General features: G+C 42.1%; 8 protein-coding genes across 8 annotated transcripts; 5 read left to right on the forward strand and 3 right to left on the reverse strand.

Annotated features, from left to right (window-relative positions):
- Positions 1–887: 887 nt before the first annotated feature.
- On the forward strand, positions 888–2760 carry RPL24_2 (60S ribosomal protein L24; the record flags this gene model as incomplete). Its single annotated transcript, XM_064821050.1, has 7 exons — positions 888–1126; positions 1190–1263; positions 1314–1473; positions 1525–1644; positions 1699–2223; positions 2283–2548; positions 2603–2760. The coding sequence occupies 7 exons, from the start codon at positions 888–890 to the stop codon at positions 2758–2760; spliced, it is 1542 nt and encodes a 513-aa protein (XP_064684970.1).
- Positions 2761–2866: 106 nt separating this feature from the next.
- ATC70_001657 (uncharacterized protein) lies at positions 2867–3400 on the reverse strand (the record flags this gene model as incomplete). The annotated part of the gene is made up of 4 exons (XM_064821051.1): positions 2867–2972; positions 3027–3136; positions 3196–3218; positions 3289–3400. The coding sequence occupies 4 exons, from the start codon at positions 3398–3400 to the stop codon at positions 2867–2869; spliced, it is 351 nt and encodes a 116-aa protein (XP_064684971.1).
- A 169-nt stretch (positions 3401–3569) lies between these two features.
- Positions 3570–4856, forward strand: ATC70_001658 (uncharacterized protein; the record flags this gene model as incomplete). Its single annotated transcript, XM_064821052.1, has 4 exons — positions 3570–3583; positions 3638–3870; positions 3923–4701; positions 4788–4856. The coding sequence occupies 4 exons, from the start codon at positions 3570–3572 to the stop codon at positions 4854–4856; spliced, it is 1095 nt and encodes a 364-aa protein (XP_064684972.1).
- Positions 4857–5003: 147 nt separating this feature from the next.
- Positions 5004–7321, forward strand: TPK2_3 (cAMP-dependent protein kinase catalytic subunit; the record flags this gene model as incomplete). Its single annotated transcript, XM_064821053.1, has 5 exons — positions 5004–5272; positions 5329–5392; positions 5447–6014; positions 6075–6505; positions 6560–7321. The coding sequence occupies 5 exons, from the start codon at positions 5004–5006 to the stop codon at positions 7319–7321; spliced, it is 2094 nt and encodes a 697-aa protein (XP_064684973.1).
- A 1675-nt stretch (positions 7322–8996) lies between these two features.
- On the reverse strand, positions 8997–9823 carry ARG4 (argininosuccinate lyase; the record flags this gene model as incomplete). Its single annotated transcript, XM_064821054.1, has 3 exons — positions 8997–9118; positions 9175–9517; positions 9746–9823. 3 exons carry the CDS (start codon positions 9821–9823, stop codon positions 8997–8999), a joined length of 543 nt encoding a protein of 180 aa, XP_064684974.1.
- A 701-nt stretch (positions 9824–10524) lies between these two features.
- On the reverse strand, positions 10525–10974 carry CWC25 (RNA-splicing factor; the record flags this gene model as incomplete). Its single annotated transcript, XM_064821055.1, has 2 exons — positions 10525–10725; positions 10780–10974. The coding sequence occupies 2 exons, from the start codon at positions 10972–10974 to the stop codon at positions 10525–10527; spliced, it is 396 nt and encodes a 131-aa protein (XP_064684975.1).
- A 1011-nt stretch (positions 10975–11985) lies between these two features.
- LEU5_1 (coenzyme A transporter) lies at positions 11986–17679 on the forward strand (the record flags this gene model as incomplete). The annotated part of the gene is made up of 3 exons (XM_064821056.1): positions 11986–12260; positions 12325–14221; positions 14284–17679. The coding sequence occupies 3 exons, from the start codon at positions 11986–11988 to the stop codon at positions 17677–17679; spliced, it is 5568 nt and encodes a 1855-aa protein (XP_064684976.1).
- Positions 17680–17963: 284 nt separating this feature from the next.
- Positions 17964–19228, forward strand: ATC70_001663 (uncharacterized protein; the record flags this gene model as incomplete). The annotated part of the gene is made up of 7 exons (XM_064821057.1): positions 17964–18000; positions 18059–18135; positions 18199–18263; positions 18325–18391; positions 18449–18533; positions 18594–18699; positions 18754–19228. 7 exons carry the CDS (start codon positions 17964–17966, stop codon positions 19226–19228), a joined length of 912 nt encoding a protein of 303 aa, XP_064684977.1.
- Positions 19229–21316: the final 2088 nt, after the last annotated feature.

Here is a 21316-nt window from a genome sequence, read left to right on the forward strand (position 1 = left end):
AACGACCAATATGGCGTGTCAAGTCATTTCAAAACCAAGGTGGGGAGTGCACAATGGACATTTCATTCAAATCACTGAAAGGCCTTGCAGATATCATATTATCTGTGAACACCTCCTGACCATGGCCGACTCCAGACTGTAGTTATACACTCCACTGCCTGCGATAAACAGAAAAGAGTGAAATCTACCATCTCAAATAGCACAGTTGGCTGAAGGCTCTGTCAGGGGCAATTTTTGATAGATATGATGCATCCAAGTTTTCAAGTATCGCTGTATGAGCTAAAAATAATGTGAATTGACAGCCAATCTATGGGTTAGACAAGCAGTAAAAAGCGCCATCAACACAAATGTGATCCAGAAGTATATTTGCTATCCCATGTTAGACAACTTCACGATGAATCAATGGACGCTTTAGACGTGTTCAAAGCCCACCTCAATTCCACTGAAAGGACCATTTCAACTGGCATATGAAAGTACATATACAAAGGCATGAGAATTCTGAAAGAGACAGCGAGTCCAACACCAGGGAACACTTGTGCTACCAGCTTACCAGTGATTTGACTGAGCAATGGATAATCAAGTGTTATGGGTATCTCTCCGTGCTATAAACAAAACAAGTCAAGGTTTTGACTCATAATATTAACACATTTGGTTAAAAAAAGATCAGATGCATACAACTACACGTAATAGTTTAGTACCAGAAGTAGACATGGCTCTCATCCAACGCATGCAATAAGCGTTTTTTCACCAGATAAGGTATATGACTTGAAGTTGCACAGTGATGGATCCACCACTGGGGTTCAATTCATTTTGTATAAATAGCAAGAGAACTTGGGGTAGCATCCATTTGACTCTTTTTTCTCTCTCTCTCTCTCTTCTCTATCAACATGTCGCTTGATAATCGTACATTACAAACTGTGGGCATCGCAGGTGCCGCTGCTTCTGCTGTGATGGCTGCATTGATGGTGAAATACCATGATCGTCCCTTGTTTTACGAGCATCCCAAGGGAATCGCTTACAAAGGAGGTCTTCCCATCCTTGGTAATCTTCCCTATTTGCTGGGCAACATCCACAGACTGTATGATTTCCAGCTTGAAAAATTCGAAGAAGTGGATGCACTTACCATGTAAGTTGTCCCAATTGAACCAGGAGAGCAAACATGCTAATGCAACATGTAAACCACCACCAGGACAATGCCTGTTGCAGGAAATGTCAGTTCTATCTTTACCATTGATCCACAGAATGTCGACTATATATTAAAAGGTACGGCAGCCCAATGTAACTGTCAATGCAGTTGCTGATGTGCGATCTAGGCAATTTTAAAAACTACCTGAAGGGCCCCAAGTTCAACTGGGCTTTGTCTGAATTGCTGGGTAATGGCATTTTTAATGCAAATGGCGAAAAGTGGAGATATCAACGCAAAGCAGCAAGCCACATCTTTAACGTCAAAAACTTTAGAGATGAATTCACAGAGTAGGTTTGCTGATTGGGTGTCTATGAGCTGATTGACTTACAGGAGCATAGTGTGTTTGTCAAGGAGATGCTCGTTATGTGCGATCAAATTTTGGATAAGTCAGCCAACGAAGGCTCAATTGTTGATTTCCACGAGCTCATGTTTAAATTTACCTTGGACTCCTTTGTCTAGTAAGTGAATCTCTTGTAACTCGGAAGCAGACAGATCGTCTAACAACCATAAAGTCTTGGTTTTGGTGTTCAATTAGATTCGCTGCTCAAGAAGGAAAAGGTGCCATTTGCAGTGTCATTTGACTATTTGCAACGATTAGGTGCACTTCGTTTTGTCGATCCCCTTATAGGCATAAAAGAAACTGTTGGCAAGCTGTTTAATCCCGGCAAGATGTCAACAGCCGATCATGTACGTGCGGTAGATGGGTTTGCAGAAGAAGTCATCAAGCAAAGGCGCAAAGAAATCGCTGAGGGTGTCGATGGCCACAAGGATCTGCTCTCCCGTTTCATGAACGCTGTCAATGAAAATGGCGAGAAACTAAACGACACTGAGCTGCGTGACACTGTACTTAACTTTATCATTGCTGGCAGAGATACCACAGCCCAAGCATTATCGTGGCTGTTTTATAACTTGTCGCTGCAACCTCGTGTTGAAAAGAAGATCATTGACGAAATTCAAGACAAGATATCTGACGATGCTGAGAGAGATTCGCCTGCGTTGTATGAGATTATTAACAACATGCCATACCTCCATGCTGTGTAAGTAACTGTAATATTATGGACCGTACTGGTAGAAACTAACGCCCCTGGCACTCTAGCTTCTATGAAACCCTTCGTTTGCATCCCTCTGTCCCCTCAAATCAAAAGTACGCTCTTGAAGATGACATTTGGCCCGACGGTACTGTCGTTAAGGCTGGCTACTATGTCAGTTGGAGCCCTTACGCACAAGGAAGAAGCACCAAGGTATGGGGTTCCAATGCCAAAGACTTTTATCCCGAGAGATGGATTGATGAAGAGGGCAATTTGCGTCGTGAAAATGCTGGTAAATGGCCCGCTTTCCATGCTGGACCTCGTATCTGTTTAGGTAAGAAAGCCACTCAAGCGATGGAGATCAAATTTACTGAAATGTTGCTTGTAGGACAAAATTTAGCTACTCTTGAAGCATTGGTTTGTGTCGCCATGTTGTTGAAGCGTTATACGTTTAAATTGGTTCCTGGTCACCATGTTACCTATGAATTCTCATTGACTTTGCCCATGAAGGATGGCATGAAGGTGTATGTCGAGAAACGTCGTTGATCATTTTTATTTTCCATTTTCATAAAATGACATGTGTTGTCTTGATGTATAAAACAAGTTCAAGTGTAAAATTACAAGTGTAGCTGTAGCTGTAGATGTGTGTTTTCTAAATGCCAACAATATTGATTTCGCCGTTGGCTACTGCCTCCATAGACTTCTTGTGAACAAGGTAAAAGTTGAGGTAGTATGTGAATAAAGCGACGGCAGCAAGTCTAGTCAAACATTGAGTATCCATTGTGCGTTCCATTGTGCGTCTATCAACTTACAAAGCGCCACTGTTGCCCATAGAGTCCTTTGATTTCAAGGTCTTTCTAGTGTTTAATGTAGCAACGAGACCAAAGTAAGCAGCAACCCAAGGAATAATCTTGTAACGGTTCTATTTGATCAACATGTGAGTATCCGAGTATGTCCTGCATTGAGTTTATAGATAGATACTCTGGTCATGATGCCGCCCATTGCTACCAAACAGAATAAAAGACACGAACATCAGTCAGCCATTTCATGACGATAGATGCACAATCAACTTACAAACCAAGGTAGCCAACATGTGAGACCAATCTTCTTCTTCTTCGTTTCTACGAGGAAGATGGAAGGGCACGATAGCTTCTTCTCTGCGAGGATCTTGCTTGGAGGAGGACATTTATGTGTATAAAATAAGAAAGAGATGTAGACAACACGACTGTTGGCTGGAACCTCACACTTTCATTCAACATCCGTGTCATCTGCTTTGCTCTGCTTCTCACTGTGACTAGATTGAGAGCAACCACATTTTCGTTTGCCTCTTTCTTTTCATCGCGTTTAAACATAAAATGGCCACCAAAAAGTATGACTCACTAGGCATCTAGTTTGTTTTCGTTGCAACTAACCCGTACAACAGAGCTCGTCAAGATTACATTTGTCGTGTGAGATATCGCAATGTGCTGCCACCGGTGCCTTACGCTCCTAAAATGATCACCATCCCTTCGCTTATCGAACGACATGTGCCCTATCAATCCACAAGTCTAGTCGAACAAACACCTTACTCGCTCACAATGGATCAAAGCGCAGCTATTCCATTTGATAAAGCCCTTGTCGATTATTTGGATGCAATGGAGAGTAACCCAGAAGAAGGTCAGTGTGCCGACAGTGAATATCTGCTACATGTATTAACACAGACACACAGTATCGAGACCTATTGAAGAAGTTGCAGAGGAAGACAAAATCTTGTTGACAACACCCACCGACGGACAAGGCAACAGTGGCATGTATACCAGAAAGCCCAATGTTACTTGGCTGCGTCGCTCAGAATACATTGCGCAAGAGACTCGCGGTGTCTCCAACAGAAAAGAAGGTGTCGAGAGTAAGTTTGCCATGTCTGGTGCTACTGCAAAGAGACGCAGCTACAACACACTGCAAGAACAGATTGCAGGCGTTGAAAACACATTCAAGCAGCCCGACATCAACACACTGCAACACCCTCAAACGAAATCAAAGGCCAAAAAGATCACACCGCTACTACCAGACATGCAATGTTGGGAGAATATTTACACCATTGGTCAATTCAGTGCTGAACCAGCGGATGAGGCGAGACTGCAAAAGAGACGATTGATGATGGAAGACTTTGACACATACAAGCGACCTCGACTGTCAGAACTAGACGCCACAGATCGTGGTATTCTGAGACCCATGGTCAATCCACACGACCCTGAAGACACCTACCTTGTCTGGTTCTTGCCAGACGGTGAAAGCACAAAGCGACTGGTGAATCAAAAGCAGAACCCCTTGGAAGGACTATCTGAAGATGTGCTTACCTACAATGCTGTGTGTGATTACGAGTACAAGAATGACGCAGGATCCAGCAGCAAATACATGCTTATTTCGATCCACAACGATGATATGGGAGAGAGAGCCGTATACTGTCCTATCCGAAGCAAGATGGTGGTTCGCAAGAAGAGAGCTCAGGTAAATAGAGAGAGAGAGAGAGAGAGAGAGAGAGAAATTGTACGTTTTTGTTCGTCATTTTTATTGACTCATTCTTTCTCTGCTAGAGTGCAAAATTCAAATATCTGGATGACTATGAGAAACCCAATGTTTTGACGGTTACTTACACAAAATAAGCAGGGTAAAAGTGTCGCCGAATTAGATAAAACTAAATGTAATCAAATAAAAATGTGGGGAAAATCAGCAAGTGTATATAAATTCCAGCTTTGCATTTCGATCTTTTTCTTTATTATCTCTTTTTCATTCAACATTCTATCGTCATCATGGCTGTTACATTTCCCAAGCATCTAAAGCCCATCGAGCCTCAAGGAGCCACCTTATTGCAGCAAGAGCGTGCCAATGCCACCTTTAAATCAAGCGAATTGATGGAATACATCTACGGCAAGCAGTACCTCGAGACAAGAGACCGCATCTTGCACATTCTTCAAAATGACCCTATCCTTGGTGACAAGTCGCACCGCTACTACAATGGAAGAGACTTTCGCTTTAAAAAGTCGTTGGCTGCCGCAAAGAGAATGGCTGAACTCGTCAGGTACATGGAACAACTGGGTTTGCAATTAAAGTGAGGGTATTCATGCATCTTGATAGAGAGCACAAGTGGACCGATGAAGAGTTTGGTATTGCTGAGTTCTTGTTTGACGAACCCAGCGCTGTAAGTAGACAAACCGTGTTGTTGGAGCAACGGCACTCATGCACTACTCCATAGTTCCGTCTTCACCGTAGCATGTTTATGCCTACCATCTTGAATCAAGGTACTGAGGAGCAAAAGAAATTGTACCTGGAGCCTGCCATGAGATACGAAATCATCGGTTGCTATGCTCAAACAGAGCTTGGCCATGGATCCAACGTGCGTGGCTTGGAGACGACAGCTACTTATCACCCAGAAACACAAACATTTGTCTTCAACTCGCCTACGTTGACTTCATCAAAATGGTGGATCGGTGGTCTCGGTGTGGCTGCCAACCATGCTATCGTCATGGCTCGCCTAATCAGCAACGGAAAAGATCACGGACCTCACCCTTTTATCGTGCAGATCAGAAACTTGGAAAACCATCAACCTTTGGAGGGTATCACTGTAGGCGACATTGGTCCCAAATTTGGATTTAATACGGTTGACAATGGCTTTATCCTATTCGATCATGTGCATGTGCCACATATTGCCCTGCTGGCTCGTTATTCCAGCATCAACAAAATCACAGGCGAGTATGTGACGCCACCCAACTCTAAATTGGCTTATGGCACCATGGTGTTTGTGCGCGCAAACATTGTTCTTGGTAAGTTACCTTACATCAGCGCAAGAACGGAGGGCTGCTGACTAACGCATGAATTCAAAGAATCTCGTTATGTGCTTGCAAGAGCTGCTACCGTTGCTGTTCGTTATTCTGCTATTCGTAGTCAAGGCTCAGATGCTGCCAATCCCAAACAGGTGACAGCTGCCGATGGATCTGTCAAGACGGTTGAAACACCTGTATTGGACTACACTATGCAACAGTACAGATTGTTCCCTATCATTGCTCAAGCCTACGCATGCCATTTTACTGGTCAAGAAATGCATCGCATGTACTATGAAAATCAAGAAAAGATGGCTCAAGGTGATTTCTCCTACCTAGCTGATCTTCATGCTTCTTCTTCTGGATTGAAGAGTTTGACGACCACGTTGGCTGTCTCTGCGATTGAAGATTGTCGTCGTGCTTGTGGTGGTCACGGCTACTCTTTGTTCTCTGGCCTTGGCCAATTCTATCAAGATTACCTTCCCAAGGCTACCGTAAGTTGACTAGAATATCCATGCACGCTCATTCAGCTAATCGTGTTTCTGTAGTGGGAAGGCGACAATTACTTGCTGACTCAACAAACTGCTCGCTACTTGCTCAAGACAATGAGATCTGTGCGTGCTGGTAAAATCAATGACAAGAACGCTACCTTCTCTTCACAGTATATTTCAGAGTATCTCTCTAATCCTCAGGCTCGCTGTCCTTTCACATCGGTCCAAGATTTGAGCAACCCTGAAGCATTGCTATCCGCCTTCAAATTCCGTGCTGCTTTCCTTGTTGAAAAGGCTATTTATGCCATCGATGTAGAGCAAACTACTTGGAACGACATGTTGGTTGAAATCTACAGAATCTCGCGTGCACATTGCCAACTATTGATGGTCTCTAATTTTGTGAAGGCTGTGTTCAATGACAGTGCTATGGCGAAATCAGATATGGGTAGAGCACTTCAGCGTGTCGCTATTCTCTTTTGTCTTTCCACGCTGGAACAAGAGGCTGCTGATTTCTTGACCTCGGGCTATCTCTCGCCTGACCAAGCATTGATGATCAAGCAACACACCATTGCTGTTCTCAAATCCATTCGTCCTGATGTCGTTGCTCTTGTCGATGCCTTTGGTTTCCCTGATTATCTCTTAAACTCGGCTTTGGGCGAAAATAATGGTGATGTCTATGAAAAGATGACAGCCATGGCTGAAAAAGAACCCCTCAATCAAAGCAAGGTGGCTGATGGCTATGAGGATTATATTCGTCCTCTCATTCACAGTGGTAAAAGTGCTTGGAAGATTGATCAAAAGGGTGTAGCTAGACTTTAGATAAGATGTATATAAGATTAGTAAGTGTATATTGTAAAATCATAAAATAAAAATACAACAGCAAACAAAATCATGGGTATGCTTATTGCAGATTCAACTTGTGTATACTTGATTGCCTATCTGCACACTACCATCCGACAATTACTCTGCCAATATACACTAGAATCTTACTTTTCGGCTCTTCACTGTTGCATAAGCGTACTGCAGCTGTAAATCAGACTCTTATACAGCGTTATACATCTGTGTTGATGGACACCTTCCATATACAAGCACACAACACGCTTTCATTATCAAGCATCATAATTTGCATAAATCTTATGGAATATATTTTGTTAAAATCAAATCGAATTGTCATGCCTCCTATTCAAGCTAGAAACTGTGTGATCTGTAGAGTTGATCTACCTGAAGATTACAATTTTCGAAAATCTGATTCATGTCGAGTAAATAGAGAAATTCGATAAATACATCAAAAGAAATGAAAAAAAAAAAAGCTGCATTGAGGCCACTCAGAATACCAAGAGCACCAAGAGCACCTGCTGCTTTCATTTCAGAGCTAAGAAGAATACGACCGCATTATCTCCAAGAACATAATACTGCATTTAATTCAACACTTGATAGTACTGGTTTACAGGGAGAGTTTACCGTACTGAAGCAAAGGTGTAAAACCATAATGTACAAGCAGCAAATTCGGTTTTTCATTTCCATTGTTAATAAGCTTACCAGCAACATATTGCAAAAAATGTTGACAGCATTGAGCAGAGGAAAGAGGGCAGAAACAACAGTGGTTTTCGTTGATTGATTGTAAAATCATTAATCTCATATGAGCCAGGCCAGACAGATGCCTTGAGACTCAGGTTCCATATTAGAGTTGTAAAGTGCAAAAGGACTGAACATTTATTATAATATGATATTAATTCAAAATGTTTCTCTCAATCCAGGGCAGCCCTTGAAATTGTTTTCATGATACATTGATATAGAGAATTTCGACATTTTGACCCAAATCATCATTTCAAACTTTCATCAATTGCTCTAAAACCTCGGTCAAAACATCTTTTTTGATTGTCTCCATTGGATGCGCCTTGCAAAGTGCTCCAAGAAAGCATAAGGAAGTATAGGATGATCATCACTATATCATAGTCGAATCATACAAAATAGATCAATCAGATCGTTTTAAACAGAATTTTAGCCAATCTATAGCAGATATATATCGCGGGATTTGAATTATACGGCAGGATAGTCGAAATGCATCTCTCATAAATACAAGCGATGTTTCTGAAGCTAATAAGTAAAAGGTCATGGTTTATCCATATATAAGCTACTATGCGATCAATTACTAGTCGTTAAATTATTATATGAATTTGAGTCTAAAGTGAGAATAAAAGATAATAATATTCATCAATTTTACTCGTCATCTTCCTCCTCTTCTTCATCTTCTTCTTTATCTTCTTCATCTTTTTTTTTCTCCCTCCTCTTCCTCCTCTTTCGATTCATCTTGGTCACCGTCTACTTTTTTATCATCGTTCTTGAAGTGGTGGTGTGATTCATCCTCACAGTTTTCCTCATCTTTGTGGTGATGGTAATGTGATTCATCCTCACAATCTCCTTCGTTACCATGACGATGATGGTGATGATGCTTCTTATGATCGCCTGCTTGAGTGCATTCATCAGTAATGTCTTAGCCGGGTTCCCTAGATGACGATGAGCTTGGTTTCAACTTTGATGGCTCTGGCAATAGCGAGTTTGAGTTTGAAGAAGATTGTGAGTCTGACTCAGAACTATCAATGCTACCGGTATGCTCTACAAAGGTATAACGATCGATAATTGTGCAAAACAGTAGCCTATAGCAAACTAACCTGTCTCAGTGACATTCAAAGTAACCGTTTCATAAGCAGTAATGTATATGGTTGGATGCTCTGTAATGGTAGTCGATGTTGGACAAGGCACTTGGATGATATTAGTATTTGTATTGGTGATTGCAGTTGCTTGTAATTCAGTAATAGTCGATATTTCCTCTTCAACGGTATAGGTGATATGTATCTCAGTATGCGTATTGGTCAATGTGGAAGTAGTCTCTGTTGTGGTGGTGGTATCATCTTCTATAAATGTGATGTAGTATCCTGGCTTGAATTGCTTGGTAGTGTCTGTAACTGTCAGATGCACGGTTATGTAATGGGTGGAATCAACATACACAGTCGTCTATGAATCTGTTGGTAGTGTCACTGTAACCGTATCCTGCAAAGTAGATGTCTCTTCAGCTATTGTTGTCTCTGTTATTGTTACACTGTGAGTCGTGATAGGTGGGCGCGTGTAATTGGTAGGTGGATAACAAACAAATTTTCCTTGACAAATATCGTCTGTATCGTTGTAATTTAATATATCGGTTCCACCTGCAGGGTTTCGTCATTGATATGCTTTACCGACTACCTGTCCTGCAAATCCACCAATATCGCCATCCGACAAAACCACTAAATACGATAATTTAGTACCTGATACTTTGTGCATTTCTCTCGTACTCATTTTTAGGTGCAAATGTCAAACCAGCCAAATACCCTTTTCCGTCACGCACCACTTCTGCTTGCCCTGTTGGATTATAAACGCCACTATTTGGTGCATTGGGATTGCCACTCACTGGGTAAAAGTGATAAATAGCTCTGCATGGCTGCACGCCAGCGCCTATGCTGTCCGTAGTTAGATAGATGAAGAAATTTTCCCATACTGGGATCTATTGAAGAGTGGTGAGTTTGTACGGCAATTTAGCCAAATGCATACACTAAAATATTTACACTAAAGACGATGATCGAGTGGTCCGGATAGGCTCGATTTTTGGGCCCTTTCCATGCTGCTCCATTGAATAGAACGACACCGGCTTCAGAATCAGTTACCAATCCTACAGGACATGACTGATAAGTGCATGGTGAAAACTGCAGTTTATCGAATCTAGGGTCTGTGCAAGGGCTTGCATCGACCATGGTGCCGTCACTCTTGATTTGCAATGTAATGGGGGTGTGTGGTATAATTGAATAATTCTATGTAAATAACGAGTTAACATTGGTGATTATGGTTGCCAATGCGGCCACCATTGTCGAAAATGTCACAGGGCCAAAGTAGCCAGTTTGATATATCACGCAATTGGCGGATTCTTGCAAGACTGTAACTGTGGATGCTCTTGGGATGTAAGCATTGCCAATCAAAGCAATGTTGAGTTAGGTGCCAGTGGTAAAATCAATGACAAGACCGGTGTTGGAGATGATGTCTTCATTCTCAGGGCTGCAATCAACTGTGCTTTGACCATTAACAGAATAAAATTGGCCTATGAATTGCCCTTGAACGTAAAGCGGGCCAGATATGGAATGACCGCTACTAACAACAAAGGTTTCCAGTACAATGGCATTGAAATGTTGCAACTATAGAATGCATTGACTAAGTAAAATGCTTCATTGAAGGCTTTTGTAACTTACCCAAGCCATGACAACTTCTGGAAGGTCACTTAAACAATTCTGATCCACACTAGAATTGGTGGAAATAGCATTTCCTGTGTCAGCAAAAATACCAGCATTTGCAGCCAGTCTCATCAATCCTGCACTGTCTTGACAGTAGACCAGAGCGGACTCGAGTAGAATCAGCCCTGCTACAGTGATGGTGATGAATTTCATAGTATTAATCGAGGGAGCAAGGAAAAAGAGAGATAGATGGAGATCGTACGTCAAAACGCTTCAATTTAAGTAGCATTGCATTTTATGAGAAATATGTTTATATACAGATAATGCTGCAATTTTGTTTATATAGACTTTAAACGATCAATTGGATCAAAGGGGCTTGTTTTTAGTCTAGCGGTGCCTTTAGAAAGAGAGACATAGTATCAATCCCTATTTTCTTTTAGTGTAAGGCTACTCTTGGTCGCAGAACTTGAACTCTTTTGCTTTCATCACCGTTATGGCTGATATACCATGTTGTTGCAAGCTAAAGCAATGAGCCTATAACTACTGCTCAAAGTAATGATGCGCTAATTTTGTTCATTAGCATAGAAATAATGCGAGGCAAGAGAGAGAAAGAGAGAGAGAGAGAGAACCGATTCATCAAACAACAACCAAAGTTGTGGAAACTAAAGATGATGAAAGCGTTTTGAGAAGACTTGGAGCTATTTCAGGGGTAACTACGTTCTTCAAAAGCTGCTTATTTATTCTACAGTCATACCCATCAAGATCCATAAGAATGAATGCTGGTTAAATGGATAAATAATCAATTTTGAATTTGTATTCCTGTTATAAATGTTGAAGCATTCAAATGGGAATCGTAAATACAAAGGATGACAATGACTGGTAAAGAACTCGTATAGTCTTTAAAATTGTTTGATTCAACGCTTGGTGGCATAGTTGCCAATGAAATTGTAGCTGAATGGATGCTTTCTAATAAGCTTGATATGGCTACTTGGAACTTTCCTACAGGCGTGCCTTTCAATCAGTGGAGATATGTCTTATCCAACATTAGCAATAAAGTTTTCCTGTGTAAGAAAGGGGAAATAAAAAGGGATTTGATTTGATGGCAATCCTCATCCTTGTACGAGCATAGAAATTGAACACCATTTTTGACTCTAGAAAAAAAAAACTGGGTTTCCTCTTTCTTTCTTTCCTTCTCTCTTTTTCGCTTTCTTCACATCTCACTGCATGGGAAAGCAAAAGGACACGCTGCTGTATCGCTTAAAGACATTGTATGATTCAGGTGGGTCCTATCATCGATTGGGCGACAATGTCATTGTCGCTGTAAACTCGAACCATCTCCAGCAACACAACCAAAATCAACACCAACAATCGCTGGACTATGTTGCCGAGTACAAGAATACGGCGCTCACTGTACAGTTGCCATTTCACCTGTATCAGACTGTAAATCAATGCTATCTCCACATGAGGAGAACAGCCGTAGATCAATCTATTCTATTAAGGTTTGTTTATTGTACGTCTCCTATTATATTGCACTTTATTAACTGCTCTTTAAATTGTCTCTAGTGGTGATACAGGCAGTGGAAAATCAGAGACCTGCAATACGATTCTGTCACATTTGATTTCGCTCAGTGTGCACAAAAAAGAGTCCAAACTGCAGACACAGATACTGCATGTACAACCCATATTGAACGCATTTGGACATGCAAAAACATCCACAAACCAAAACGCATCCAGATTTGGAAAGTACATGGAGATCCAATTCAACGAGAGAGGCAGAATGATTGGATGTAAGGTGCTCAACTACTTGCTGGATAAGCAGAGAGTCGTGCTTGGACAACAGAAAAGACACGGATACAACTTTCACATATTCTACATGCTGCTATGTGGCGCCAGTGTGGAGGACAAAGCAGCATTGTCACTGACAGACTACACTGCATACAAATACACCAAGGCAACATCACCACCCTTCGCCAAAGACCAGATCAGCGAGGACTATCAGGCACTGCTGGCTTCGTTGAAGCACATGGGATTGGGCAAGCGACATCAGACCCGCATCATGCAGCTGATTGCCTCTCTGCTACATTTGGGCCAGCTTCAGTTTGTGGACGATACAACCATGCAAGAAGCAGCCTATGTCAAGAATGCAGAGACATTGGGGTTGGTGTCTGATTTCCTCGGTATTGACCCAAGAGCACTGGAGAATGTGCTGACTTACAAGACGCAAATGATCAAAAAGGACATTACAACACTCATTTTGAATGCGGTTCAAGCAGCAGCCCAGCGCGATGAACTGGTCACTGTATTATACTCACTGCTATTCACCTGGCTTATTGAGCAAATCAACAGCAAACTCTGCAGCGATGAGATCCATAATTTTATCGGCATTCTGGATCTCCCTGGAGCACAACTCAATACACAAACACCATCAGGCCTGGGGCAGCTCTGTTTGAACTACAGCAATGAGCGGCTGCAGAGCTACATATCCAAGTATATTTTTGAGAGTAGCGGCGTAGAGTACAGTGCAGATGGTTTAGACTACTTGCTAGTGAAATCACCGTTAAATGCGTCATGCATTGATTTGTTTGATCAACCTCGACACGGCATCATTGATCTCGTCAACAGTTTCTCAAAGAAATCCATCACTAACACAGCGGGAGGACGCACCGATGATCAGGCCATGCTAGATACCATTACCAAATACCAAACAGGCAACGAATCATTCTCTGCAAGAAAATCAGATACAGGCGCACCTTTATTCGCAATTCAACACTTTGGTGGATCTCAAGTATACCAACCAGAAGGATTCATAGAGACCAACCGAGATGCATTAAACACAGACTTTGTATCCTTGTTTAGAGGAGGGTCCGACCTACCACCTTCTATCAACTCCTTCCTAGTGCGTCTATTTGAGGATAAATCCATCACTACGGAATCACACCCCAAAGACACAGATGCCATCTTGAATGCACAGCAAATCAACAAGCCCAATCGCATGCCATCCATGAGACGCTCCAAGTCCACCAAGCGCAACAAAGCAGAGCAAGAGGAGGATACGGCCAAGAGCGTTTCCAAGGCCAAAAAAGTGGTGCCAGCTGTGCTGGCCCAACTGAGATCTTCTTTGGACGATTTATTTGCTACGCTGGATGAAACGATACCTTGGTTTGTATACTGTATTTGTCCCAATCAAAAGGCCGCTTTAGGATCGACAACAGCCAACTTTGATTCTCAACTGGTACAGACGCAGGTGCAAGCATTGGCACTCGAGGCAGTCGAACAACGATTGAAATCAGGCTATTTTAACAATATATTCCAGCATGAAGAGTTTTGTGAGCGATATGCAGATATTCTGGCTGCTATAGGCGTGGATGAAAATAGACTGCCTAGGGCCAAATGTCAAGCAGCAGTGGATATATTCGGTTGGCCTAGTCGTTCTGAGAATGCTGTGATTGGCAATTCAAAGGTATTTTAGGTTGCTTTTTGGATGATCACTGCTGCGCATATAGACTAACACGCTCAACATAGATATTTTTGAATGATGCAGCTTGGAGAGATCTAGAAGATAGATTGCGAGTGGCTGAAAAGGAAGATCAGAAAAAGCAGAGGGAACTGACAAGAGAGTCTCGAGCTATTTTAAATGCCAAAAATGAGGGAATGGAGAACTTGATGTCTCGCAACATGAGCCAAGATGAATACTCGCATGCATCTTCTGGTTCCAATGCAGATCTGCTTATATCGACTGGCCATTCGGACGCTTCTGCTGGTCAACACAATGATCGTCGTGCTATGGCTGCTGCCAATGCTGCAGCAATGGGCTTGCCTCCACCACGTGGTTTTACAGATCAAGGCCATAATCGCATGTCTTCTTCCTACAGCTCTTATTCGGAAGATCAGCGCTCATTTGTCTCGTCTCAAGATGTCCATCGTCAGCAACACACAAACGACACGGATTCACAGACAGTGTCAGACAATTACGACTCGGCTAGTGCATCTGGTTATTTGGAGATGAAAACCATGCCAATCGCAGTGGATGAAGCACCAGCCTACCAAGAAGAAGAGCATAAAGTCACTGCTGTGCGTAAGCGATGGCTGTTCTTTGTCTGGGCAATGACTTGGTGGGTGCCAACACCCTTCATGGTGTGGTGTGGACGTATGAAACGCAAGGATATCCAGATTGCATGGCGAGAAAAGTTTGCCCTGTGCATTATCATCTTTTTTATGTCTGGTTTCATCATCTGGTTCTTGGTGTTCTTTGGAAAGCTGATCTGTCCTCACCAAGACGTGTTCTCGCAATCTGAACTGCAATCGCACAGTAGTGGAGGCGATGCATATGTAGCTATTCGCGGTGAAGTATTCGATCTGACTCGATTTGCGCCTCATCACTGGGCAAGTCAAGTGATCCCATCCGGTGCCATCACTCAGTACGGCGGCAAAGATGCCAGCGATCTCTTCCCGGTGCAAGTATCTGCTCTCTGTGAGGGTGTCAATGGCACAGTTTCTGACTACGTCTCACTGGATTACCACTTTAATCTGACTGATGCCAACTCCAACTATCATGATTTCAGAGCGTGGACAGACGATCCCCGGCCAGATTGGTATTTCGAAAAGCTAGTCTATTTGCGCAAGAATTACAAGGTCGGCACCATGGGATACACAAACAAAGATGTATACAGACAGGCAAACAACCCCGTAGATATGGGAGGCGTTCAAAGCACGCGTGTGTGGGGCATCTTGAACGAAAGCATCTATGATTTGACCTACTACGTCAGTGGTGGTAGACGAGTGCAAGTGCCCGTTGGCATGGAAACGCCTACTGATGTGGATACCAACTACATGTCAGACGTGGTGGTAAACTTATTTAGACAAAAGTCGGGTGAGGATATCACTGCTTACTGGAATGCATTGCCCTTGGACCCTGAGGTTCGTCGTCGTCAAGAGGTATGCTTAAAGAATCTGTTCTACGTGGGGTCCCTAGACCAACGGAATTCTGCAAAATGTATCTTTTCAGAGTACCTTTTGCTGATTGTCACTGTATTTCTGTGTCTTGTGATTGTATTCAAATTCTTGGCCGCTTTACAATTCTCCACCAAGCGAGATCCGCAAAATCACGATAAATTTGTCATTTGTCAAGTGCCTTGCTACACGGAAGGCGAAGAAGAGCTGAAAAAGACAATTGACTCCATTGCTGCACTCAAGTACGATGACAAGAGAAAGCTGCTATTCATCATCTGTGATGGCATGATTGTAGGCGGTGGTAATGATAGACCTACACCACGCATTGTGCTGGACATCCTGGGGGTAGATCCGTATGTGGATCCTGAAGCGTTGTCATTCTTGTCGGTGGGTGAAGGTCAAAAACAACACAACATGGCCAAAGTCTATTCTGGTTTATACGAGTGTCAGGGACATGTTGTGCCTTACATTGTCATCTCCAAAGTGGGTAAAGCGAGCGAGCGTCAAAAGCCTGGCAACCGTGGCAAGAGAGATTCGCAGCTGATTCTGATGCGATTCCTCAACAAGGTTCACTTCAATGCGCCCATGACACCCATGGAATTGGAAATCTATCACCAAATCAAAAATATCATAGGCGTGAATCCCAGCTTTTATGAATTTGTGCTCATGGTGGATGCAGACACAGAAGTGGAGTCTGATGGCTTGAATCGCTTAGTCAGCTCGTTTGTACATGATGCAAAAATCATTGGTTTGTGTGGCGAAACAAAGCTATCCAACGAAAAGGACACCTGGGTTACCATGATCCAAGTTTATGAATACTTTATCTCGCATTACATGATCAAGGCCTTTGAATCGCTGTTTGGCTCAGTCACCTGTCTGCCTGGTTGCTTCTGCATGTATCGTGTGCGTTCACCAACCAAAAACCAGCCTCTGCTCGTGTCAAACCAAGTCATTGAAGACTATCAGATCAATCGAGTGGACACGCTGCACAAGAAGAATCTGCTTCATCTGGGAGAAGATCGTTATCTGACCACACTGATCCTCAAGCATTTCCCCACCTACAAGACCAAGTTTGTGCCTGATGCTAAATGTGCCACCAATGCGCCAGATCAATGGTCTGTGCTCTTGTCGCAGCGTCGTCGTTGGATCAACTCCACCATCCACAACCTCGGTGAACTAGTCTTTCTGCCTCAATTGTGTGGTTTTTGCTGTTTCTCGATGCGGTTTGTCGTGATGCTGGATTTGATCAGTACGTTAGTGCAGCCTGCTATTGTCGGCTATCTGGTGTTTTTGATCTACACGCTTGCTACTTCCTCAAGCAATGTGCCTATCATGTCCATCATCACTATCGCAGGTGTCTATGGTCTGCAGGCCATCATTTTTATCCTGCACAAAAAGTGGGAGCATATCATCTGGATGATTGTGTCTATTTTTGCCATCCCTGTATTCTCGCTGTACATTCCAATCTATGCGTACTGGCATTTTGATGACTTTTCATGGGGTAATACTCGTGTCGTGCTTGGTGATAAAGGCAAGAAGCTGGTTGTGGGTGCTGATGAAGGTAAATTTGATCCAAATTCGATCCCTACCATGTCTTGGGATGAGTATGAAGAGGGATTGTATACCGAAGATTATCAGCAAAACGACACAGCATCTGTGGGATCGAAAGGCTCTGGATACTCTCATAGTGGTAGCTATATCAGCTACAGAAGCCACGGCAACAGTAGACAACATCTACCTCAACATGCACCACCACAGCAGCCTCCACCTGTCAACTATCCCTCAAGCCAATATTCCTACAACATGAATTCAAGTCAATCCTACAGCACTTTACCCATTCAACCCAATCCTCATGCTTCTTTTATTTATTCCAATCCAAATCCGCATTACTCAATGATGAGTGGTCTCAATAATCAGCAACAATTTGCATACAACAACCCTTCATCTCCACTGCATCGTTACGAGTAAAATTAATACTACTACTACATTACAAGATCAAACTAGATAGCTCGCAATAAAAATGCACATGCTTGCGCACAACCTATCAAACTAAGAGATATGAGTCAATCTACCTATCATCACTGTTGTATTTCTTGATAATGGGGCATTGTTTCACCAGCATTGCATGAAGAGCCAAGATGGGCTTACGAGTCACTTTTAATACGACGCCCAAGCTAGCTTTGTAATGGTTTGATTGGATGTAAATTGCAAGATTTAGCCTTTCAACTTGTTTATTGCCGATTATCATTGCAATGAGTGAAGCTACAAAGTACAATTTGAAAAACCCAGGTAAGCTCATCAGCATGGATCATACCTTAAATGAGCTTTGGTTGACTGTATCATACAGGCGTAAAGAGAATTATGCAAGAGGCTAAAGAATTGGCGAGTGAGAGCACCTATGAATATAGCGCTCATCCACTGGAGGTAGGCTACTATGGATACACATGCCATTTTTGTCATTTTCATGCTAATCATAATGAAAAACAGGACAATATATTTGAATGGCATTTCACAGTACGTGGACCCAAAGATACAGATTTTGAAGACGGAAGGTTGGTGCATTGACAAATGAGGATGAGCACGCCTTGCTCAATTGGCATATTGCGCATTTAGATACCATGGACGTATCATTTTACCAAATGAATATCCTTTCAAGCCGCCCGAGTTGATTTTTTTGACAGTAAGTAGGTGGTGCTTTGTAATAATGGGGTCATATCACTGATGCTTTGTTACGCAGCCAAATGGTAGATTTGAATTAAACACAAAAATCTGCCTTAGCATTACTGGATTTCACCCAGAGTTTTGGCAGCCAGCATGGGGAAGTAAGTTGTAGCTACAGTTTGGTTTTGGGTGGAATATTCAATTAAGCCATTGTGCTTCAGTTCGAACAGTATTGCTGGCAGTGATTGGGTTCTTTCCTACAGAGGCAAGAGGGGCTATCGGTGGGTTAGATTACTCTAAAGAGGAACGTCGTCGATTGGCAAAAAAGTAAGCATTCCCATCAGTGCTGCTACAAGGATATACATTAAATGCATCTACTAGATCCATTGGTTGGGTCTGTCCTGTTTGCGACGTAAATACAAAAGATGCATTGAGTGATACACCACCAGATGTTCCTAGCAAAAAGGAACAATTGCCAGATTTTATGATCACATATAAACCCGAACGTGTAGAAGATCAAAAAGAGCAAGAAGATTCAACAAAAGCTGCTGGATCGAGTCAAAGCAGCAATAGTGATAATCTGCAACTGTCAACAGCAGTTGAGGATTTGGAATCAAAGAATGATGAAAAGGGTTCAATCAATGATCCAGCATCCTCAGCGACAACAGCCGAAAATGTACCTCCTCAGATCATTCAACCTCAAGTCATGGCTGTCAATGGCATGTCTACGAATACCAACAGCAGCGATGCTAGCACTCCTCAGCAAAGTGATGCATCTCCTTTATGGTTAGATGCACTGATTGCAGGGCTTGTCTCGTTTATTGTAGTTCTTGTTTGTCGTAGATATTTTTTCTAAACAAATATACCCTTTCAATTTAAACTTCTTCTGACAAAAAAGTTTGGCATCGTAGTGTTTCCATGCCATGAAGAGTCCGCTGTTCAGCCAACGTTTGATAACATGTTTGCTTTGCAAAGGCATTTGCACGCATTGTAGACAACACATCAGTGTGGAAGGTTCAAGAATGATCAGCGATTCATCTCACACTGAAGAAGGATCAACTCCAAGACCTAAATGCATGATTATTAGAAGGGCATTGAGTTTGCCACCCAGCCCCACCAACCACCAAAATTAATTTCAACGCCGACTCGCTATCTGTTCCAGATTGATCAAATTTAACAGTTTTCGACTTGAGCGAACTATTTTGCCAGATTCGGCTATATACAATGTGATGGTCATTCGATGCTTCCGAATACACTCCTGGGGTGCTTTTCAAAACGCACCTAATGGTACCAGGCAAAATGAATGTTTTAAATGAACTTTTTGAACAATTTATGAAAACACTAAATGTGATTTTTGGCGAAAATGTCGAGATTTTGCATACAAAGATCTCAAAAATACAATTTCAGGAGTTGCTTTGGACTGAGAGAAGCATTTTGAGTTAATATGTGCCATAATAAAAGCCTTCATTTTTAAGGCCAAAAACGCGATCGTTTAGTTTTCAATAAAAACTATGAGGGGGGTACCTCATGGTTAAAAGTCGATTTTTGACGATTTTTTTTTTTTGATCCCAAAAAATTGAGCAAAGGTGTCAGGAAGTCAGTGCTGGATGAGAGCAATTGTTTGGCGCTATTCCGGCAGACTAAACCCGCCTCTAACGCGAGAAATCAAGGCTCAAATGCATCCAGATTCAGCTGTGATTCGCACACTTTTAGATAGCAAAAGGCATTGCAGCTATGCTGTCTACAAATACATGAACTCTCTTTTCACTGTAGAGGCATCGAGCATCGTAGAAGTGCCAAACGCACAGCTACAAAGTGTTTATGAGCATTTCTCACGGATAGGCGAAAGCTTCGCTTCAATTTTTTAGTGTTAGTAGTAAAAACCAGACTATTAACTGCCTGAGACTCTTTTGAAGCATGAAGTTTCATGGAAGATGTTGCATAGATTACTCATTGTTATCACTTTTCATGATATATACACCATTTACTTTGTGAAGTTTGAAATAGTGTCCTTGCATTCATTCGCTCAAGCTCCTCTTTGCATGCATGATCTTTAGCAATGTATCGTAGCATCGTGCGTTGTTCATTGAATGAGGGAAAAAGTCGCACGGGCTCTGTACCTTTGCCTACTATGTAAAAAGAGAGCACACAAGATATCACCTGAGCTTCAAAAAGCAATGATGAGTCCTCACTATATCCTTTTGTCCTCTGAGTGAATTTCTTCCCCTTTTTTCTCCTCTTCCCCTTTCTTTCTTTCTCACTATACACTTCTTCTTACTCTGTAGTAATAATCTGATTTTGTTTTAATTTCAAATCATGGCAAATTTCTTGTTTAATAGTAATGAGATGTTTACAAATGATAATTTGAATCAAAATCTGGTCATTGATACTTCAAGAGCCACTTTATGGTAACATGAAATCTGCTGCTGATAATGACGAAAAAGGGGTATTTATTCATTCCTCTTTTATAGGATGGGTGATCTTGATCCATGGATGGACGAGACATTTCTCAAGCAGCTTTGGCTCTCATACGGTGAGAATGTCATTGTAAAGCTAATTCGAGATAAAAGAACAAGGTACGCAGCACACACACACACACACACTCACACTCTCACACACACTCTCACTCTCACTCTCACTCTCACTCTCACTCTCACTCTCACACACACAATGCTTTTATATCATCAACTCATTTTTTTTTTTTTTTTTTTTTTTTTTTTTTGTACAGTATCAGCTGCGGATATGCATTTATCGGATTTTCGTCTACCTTATCAGCCCAGAAAGCATTGACAACTATTCATGGCACTAGAATTCCAAATTCACTCAAGACATTCAGACTAAATTGGGCTTCAGGCGGTGGCATTTGTGATAGAAAGTATGCTGAATGCGATTATATACATTACATAGTCAGATGCTCATTGTACAAAAATAGAGAGGATCGTGC

Source organism: Mucor velutinosus (assembly GCF_035048745.1).
Source record: "Mucor velutinosus strain NIH1002 chromosome Unknown tig00000041, whole genome shotgun sequence".
NCBI classification, from domain to species: domain Eukaryota; kingdom Fungi; phylum Mucoromycota; class Mucoromycetes; order Mucorales; family Mucoraceae; genus Mucor; species Mucor velutinosus.